The sequence below is a fragment of the Cucurbitaria berberidis genome (assembly GCF_010015615.1).
Source record: "Cucurbitaria berberidis CBS 394.84 unplaced genomic scaffold K460scaffold_9, whole genome shotgun sequence".
Taxonomy (NCBI): Eukaryota; Fungi; Ascomycota; class Dothideomycetes; order Pleosporales; family Cucurbitariaceae; genus Cucurbitaria; species Cucurbitaria berberidis.
Window position 1 is genome coordinate 96,570 of NW_024468943.1, and position 7,488 is coordinate 104,057.

Sequence of the window (7,488 nt, forward strand, 5' to 3'; positions counted from 1 at the left end):
ACTGTCTAGTAACTTGTAGGTTACTAGACGCTTTATTTATTTTAATTCTACTGTCTAGTAACTTGTAGGTTACTAGACGCTTTATTTATTTTAATTCTACCGTCTAGTAACTTGTAGGTTACTAGACGCTTTATTTATTTTAATTCCACCGTCTAGTAACTTGTAGGTTACTAGACGCTTTATTTATTTTAATTCCACTGTCTAGTAACTTGTAGGTTACTAGATGCTTTATTTATTTTAATTCTACTGTCTAGTAACTTGTAAGTTACTAGATGCTTTATTTATTTTAATTCTACTATTTAGTAACTTGTAGGTTACTAAACGCCTTAATTATTATTATTTGCTATTTTCTTTTCCTAATTTCGTAGCCTACTATTTAAAACAGGTTTGCTTTTCTAGAATTTATATTTTAAATTTTTAAATAACTTTTTTACGCAATAAAAACTACAAAAAAAAAACTACTGCTTTCTAAATACTTTATCCCTATTTCCCTTGCTAACTTGCCTAGCTTAAGCAGTTAGCTTTTCTAATTTAAGTAGCTAATACTGCTTATATTAAACAAATAGCTTTTCTAGTTTAGGTAAGTACCTAGAATGCTTTAAAAGTTTAAGTAGGCATTCCTCTATTTAGTTTAAGGAGTTAGGGCTTTAAATTTGTAATACTCTTCCCTTTTCTTGCTGCAGACTTTGCTACTTTTTAATAAATAAAAAAAGTTATATATTTTATATTTAACTAAGCTAGCAGCGGGCTTATACTTAGTAATTTATAATAATAAAGCTACTTAACTACTTATACAACTTAGCTAAATAACTAAGTTATTTGCAAAAAATTTAATCTTGCGCACTATACAATTGCAATACGCTAGCTAGTAGCCCCAATTTTAATAAAATTACTAATGCCAGCCTAGTAAAGTTCTAGGCTAAAAGCCTATTTATATCTAACTAGTATAGGCAGAAATTACTCTATTTTAGTATAAATTCTAATTTAAAAGTATTTAGCTATAATTTAGCAAATAGTAGCTTTGCAGCAATGCCTAGTTAAACAGCTACAAAAACTAATTATTTAAAACTATAGTTTTTTTTGTACTAAATAGTATTATTATTAGAGCAAAGTTATTAGTAGGGTAAAACTAACTTATTTTACAATAGTTTAAACCTAGCTTATATTCCCTATTAGTAGGTAAATAATCCAACGCTTACTAAATTCTGCTTTAGTATAATAAAAAAAGCTAATATTAAAAAATTAAAAAATAATATTGCTATAAACGCTTGGCTGCTACAAGCTAGTTATCCCTATAATAACTTTTCTAGCACTTCTAGCTTCAAATTTTAAAGGACTAAAAAATTAATAAGCTATACTTTTATAGTTTGTATTTACACTAAAAATTAAAATTAAGGAAACTTTTGCCTTTTTGCTTTACTAGAAATTTCTATTTTCTATAAATTTTTTTTAGGACACCTGCATTATAGTTTAACAAATATACTACTCTAGCTAAATTTTCTACTTAATAATATTTTTAACTTGGATTGGCTTACAAAAAACTTTAACGCTAGAAGTTAAGTAGTAAAGCCTAGCTTTGCTTTATTAAATAAGTAAAAAAACTATAAAAGTAGTAGTATTTTACTGGCGCTAAAATTCCTACTTATTCTATACTCCTTATGTTTTTTTACAATATTAAACTAGAGTTAAGCTTAATAAGGTTTTTTTTTTCTACTAATTTAGCTAAGCCCGTTCCCTTAGCTATAGTTTTACTAAATAGTAAATAGGGATAGTAGGAATTTTATTAATCTATTTATGCGCGTTACTAATTAAATAACAAGGTATTTAACTACTTTAAAAAAATTATAGTTATTTCTACTATTTACCCGCGCTTAGTCGAATCTCTTTACTTTAATATTTAAAGTACTAGGCAGAAATTACATTGTATTAATACTACTTTCTAGCTATTACAATGCTATATTTTAATTAAACAGTTAGATTTTTTTTATTTATACTAGTTCTAAGTTAGTTATTAAATACACGCCGGATAGCTAAAACTTGCTAAAAGTGCCTGTACTTTAGCGCTAAAAAGCGCTTACTTTGCAGCTAGTGCTTTTTTGCGCTAGAAGCTTCTTTCTAAAGCTTAATATACTTAATTTTTAGAGCTAATTTTTTTCCTAAAGTTATAAATTTATTTTGCTAACTTTCCTTATCTACATTATTTTATTAACTAGAAGCTTTTTACTTTAGAAACTTACTATAGTTATAAGTACAACTTAGTATAAAAACTATTTTTTTAAATAGATTTTTAAAGCTTATTAAAAGCGCACTAAATGCTATAAAAGTACAGCGCTTTTCTAGCTATTAAACCCTAGCTCTAGACAAACTAATTTTAGGGTAATAAACTATTAAGAAAAAAAAAGAACTTTTTTTAAAGCTTTTACTAAAGTTTCTACTTTTAGTTGCATTACTGCAGAAAATCTATATTTAAGTACTAGAATATTAACTAGCTTCCCTTTTAAGGGCGCAGCGCAAGCGCTAATATTAAAATAGAATTACTCTATTTTTTAGGATTAACTAACCCGTGTTTAACTGCTATTTATATAAAACTTTTCCCTACTTTAGTTTTTAAAGTTTTTATTTAAGTATTTGCTACTACTACTAAAATCTGTACTAAAAGCTATTTAATTTAAAGTTACCCCTAAAGCTTTATTACAAGCTTTTATGCCTGCCTACTTACTAGGGCTTAAATCTTGCTTTAGCAGCGGGGTATAAGTAATATATTTAAATACTATTTATTTTTAAAGCTAGTTTATTTAGCAAGTAAGTTATTATATACTTTTTAGCAAATTCTAACTTCTATAGCTACTGTCCTGCTGTTTAGATAAACTAATACTTTTTGTAGTGTTTAATAAGCGTGTATTCTAGCACTTTAATTTTGCGTTTAGTTTATCCTGCATTGCTAGTTCTGCTTACTAAAAATAGCTTACTAATAATAGTATATTTAAGTGTTTATATTTAATTAAGTAATAAGGACTTCTTATATATTTAAAGTTTAAAAATAGGTAAAAGTTGTTTTAACTCCTAGGCCTCTAATTATTTGCTTTACTTTATAAAACTAAATATATTACTACTATTCTAAGGAAAACTTTAGCAGGAACTAGCTACTAAATAGTTTAATTAGTTTTTCGCTCCTATGCCTAAATTTAATAATTAATTTGCATATTAGAACTACTGCAAGCTTTTACTAGAGTTTTTTTTAGCTTTATTTTATTTAAGCATAGTTTACTATTTTTCAGGTTCTAATAGCTATGCTTTTACTTAAATCTATTTAAAAATATTAGGATTAGTTAATAGTATACCCTAAAAAAAATTCTACTTTTATTTACTTTTATTATGCGTTTAAGCTTAATACCTAAATACTTATATAAATATTAAATTCTTTAGTTTGTATTTTAAAATAGGCTGCTTATAGCTATTACGCTAGTATTTTAGTAAATACGCAAACTTTAGTTTAAGCTAGTTGTATATTACTTCTTCTATAAAACTTTTCCAAAAAAAAGTATATAATAAAAGCCTTTATTTAACTACTTAAACTAATACTAGTTTATTTATAGAAAAGTGCACTAGGCAAAAGCCTAAATAAGTAATTATAAGCAAGTTTAGCTGCAAGCGCTTCTTTTTTAATAATTTTATATACTATTTAACTTTTTTTTTAAAGTACTTTTTATTTTTTAATTACTCTACTTATGCGCTATTAGTCTCTGGCTAGTATTTAGCTTTAAAAGAAATTTACTTCCTATTTAGAACTATATTCCTAAATAATTTAATTTATTAAAAAAGCTTTATATAGTAAAAGTTAGCAACTATATATAGGATTCTTACCCTCTATAACGTCCTATTCTAAAAAACTTAAACTACTACTAATACTAAAGCGCTTTCTGCAAATTATAATTTAGACTTTAAAAGAGCTAGATTTTAAATTTAAGCTAATACTGCTTTACTTGCTATTACTAGAGCAATTTCTATTAATTTTTTTTCTTCTACTTATTAATATACTTAAGTTTAGCAAATATTTCTACCTAATCTGAAGTTAAAAGTAAAAGTATAGGTTTTGTAAACGCAAGCGTTTAAGCTAAAAAATGCAAAATATACTGCGCTTTAAAGTAAGTATACTAGCTACTAATTACTTTAAAGCAAGTTCTGTATATAAAATAAAAATAAATACCTAATACTAAGCAGAGCTTAAAGGTACAAATAATACTTAAATAGGCATACTTTATAAAATACTAAGGGGCGCAATATGCATTTAAAAATTTAATAATTTACTAAATTCTATAATTTATACTACTTTTCGCATTTTGCTGCGTTTTTTATTAATACTAGAACTAAGAAATCTGTTATTAAAAGTTGTAATTATTATATATTTTCTAACGCTAATTGCAATTATAAAAAGTTTTTATAGTATTCTATTAGTAGGCAGAGCTTGCTAAAAAAACAAATAGTACACAAAAAATAAAAGTTTAAATAGGGACTAAAGTTTTTCTAAAAATTAGTAATAATTTTTCTGTAGGTTTACTTACAAAAACTTTATTACAACTTTTACTTTTTCTAAATAACTAAATTTAATAAACTTTTTAGTTTGGGGTAGTTATTACTAACTTCCTCGAGCCAGTTTGAAGGCCTTACTAAGCTATTTAATTAGTAGTAGTAATAAGCAGTATATATAAAAGGCAGAAATATAATTAATATATACTAATAATACGCGCTTACTAGGCATTCTTTATTAAAAAGTAATAATTGCAATGCTTTATCCCTAGCACAATAGAGTTTAACAAGATTACCTAGACTTTTTAGCTAAAGTAAAAAACTTGTTAGCTCTGTTAGTATAGCGCGCATATAGCTTAGAATATCTAAAAGTATTACAAACTTGTTATTGCCTTAAACTTCTATTAGCTTAAGCTAATAATTCTTCTAAAAAGCTAGCAACTAGCTAAAGCTAGCTTAGCTATTTAGTAGGTTAAAGTTTTGTTTATTATTGCAATTAAGTAGATAAATTACTCTACTAACTAAGAACAGCCATGCACTACTACTTAAAAAATTAAAAAAAAGTTTTTAATTTATTAATCCTTATTTTATCTAAACCTAGTAAGTTTTTTTGTATTAAGTTAAATTAAGCCGCAGGCTCTACGCCTAGTAGTACCCTTTTGTTAATTTTTTTAAGTTTTAGCTTTGCAACTATACTCCCCCTAAAACTTAAAAACTTTAATTTTTTATAAAGTGCTAAGCAAGTTAAAAAAAAGAATATTGCTTAATTTTTAGTTGGCATAGTTTACAGTTAAAACTACAATAGTATTTAATTGTTTTTAATTTCCTAACTTTTATTTACTAATTAATAAAAATATCTTTAGCAAATACTTTTGCAGTAGTTAGTTTTTAATAAATCTAAGAATTTTACTTCTAATAATTAAATACTAATGCCCCTAACTGTCCCTATTAATTATTATAGTAGTCCTAGAAACTAATAAAATAGAACTGCATATTTTATTCTATTATTTTATGCTAATGTATTTGAGCAAAAGCCTGCTTTAAATACTCTAATTTTTTTAAAGTAAAAGTCCTAGTCCCTAATACGCCCAGTAAAGGGTATAAAGTTTTCTAAAAAAAAAACCTAGCTAAATAAGTATATATAGTAAAGCAAACCTGCTAGCTAAACCTAAGTTTTAACTATAAGCTTTTTAATTGCAACAACTTTAATATACGCTATTAGAGCTAGAATTACTGCAGCTGCTAGCACTAAACTTGCCTTCTAATTATTCTTTATTAAAAAGTTTAAATTGTACTTATTCTAATTACAAAATCCAAAAAAGCTCTATATTAGTATTTATTGTTACTACTTCTTTATATTGGGATTAAGTAATTTGCGCGCCTACTGCTTTTTTTAAATATAGTAGCTATTTTTTAGGCTTTTTCTCTAGAATTAAACTCTAATTCCCTGTTACTTATTAAAACTATAGTAAGCTAATACTTTACTATTAAAAGTTAATAAAGTAGAAATTTAAATAAACTATTGCTAGCGCAAAGCTATATAATTTGTAAAATTATTATAAATTACTAAAAAATTTCAAAAAGCATTAGTTTTTTATTTAATAAATATACCTTTTCTAAAATTGGAGTTTTTAGCATATATTAGCTCTAGAATTACTATAGTTATTTAAGTAGTAAGGTACTATTAAATAAACAATAACTAATTTAATAAGCTATTTGCAGTTTTACAGTATAATTACTTATACTTAAATATATATAGCTTAATTTTTAAAACAAGCATATAACTACTAGTAGAATTAACTAGGTAATAATTCTATACTTAGGCGCACAAAGCACGCGGGCACAAACTTTTTAAAAAAAGTAAAAAGTACTAAATAAGTAGCTGTATAAAGTAGTGCTAGCTACTTATTATAAAAGTATATAAGGCACTAACGCTGCAAGTAACTAATTTAGTTACTTTTACTAAGTTTCCTAAAGTGCGGTTTAAAACAGAGTATTACTAATATTACTACTAAAAAAAACCCGCACTATATACACTTTAAGAAAAAAAAACTTATAATTATTTTATTATACACGCAAGCGCGGATATTTAGTAAAAATATTTTTAAAAATTTAATAAATAGTTGGCAAAGCTAGCTATTTATAAACTTTAAATAGTACCTATTTATAAAAATAAATAAAACTTTAGGTATTAACTGTAAGAACAGGTACAGCGCTAAAGCATTGCTTTATAATATAAGTTTTAGCTAACTTAATTAAGTAGAAAATAGCTGCCTAGCCCCTAATATTGTACTAACTAGAGTAAATATTACTAGTTAATATTTAGAAAATAGGGCGTGCAAATATAAGACTATAAATATACAAACTACCTACTAATAATGCCTAAGCTATTGCTAAAAAGTAGTAGAAAATAAATGCAAGCAAAACAGTTTTTAAGCTACTTTTTTTATACTATACACTCTACTAATAGCTAGCTTTTAAGTATAAAAAGCCCTTAAAAGCCTTTTCTATGCACAAAACTAATAAGTATTAGTATACTTATTAATAAAGCACTTTGCAGCAAGCAGATTAACTTAATTAAAAGCTTATTATTACTACTGCAAAAAAGGAAAAATAGGCAGAAAAACTAGTATACTAGCTCTATTTTTAAGCAAAAGCCTATTTTATACTCTACTATTAACTATTATTTACACTTTAACGCCCTTAAAGCTTACTGCAAATAGTAGTAAATAAAATAGTTATATTTTTAGAAACCTTAACTACTCTTTTTATATAATGTATAAAAGTAATTAACTCTAGTTTTTGCATTACGGGGTAGATATAGCAGAAAATATATTAAAGCTTAAGTTTTTACTAGCAAAATTGCAAAAACATGCGCAGCACTATATAAATTATAAACCTGTATTTACTAATTTACGCGACATAGTTATTTTTATTTTCTAGAAAATATTTTTAGTTATA

The 7,488-nt window shown here is 25.1% G+C and overlaps 1 protein-coding gene across 1 annotated transcript; it reads left to right on the forward strand.

The window, feature by feature from the left end:
* Positions 1-1,179: 1,179 nt before the first annotated feature.
* On the forward strand, positions 1,180-1,332 carry K460DRAFT_297739 (uncharacterized protein; the record flags this gene model as incomplete). The annotated part of the gene is made up of 1 exon (XM_040929734.1): positions 1,180-1,332. A coding segment is annotated over one exon (153 nt), but the record flags the coding sequence as incomplete, so codon positions are not given.
* Positions 1,333-7,488: the final 6,156 nt, after the last annotated feature.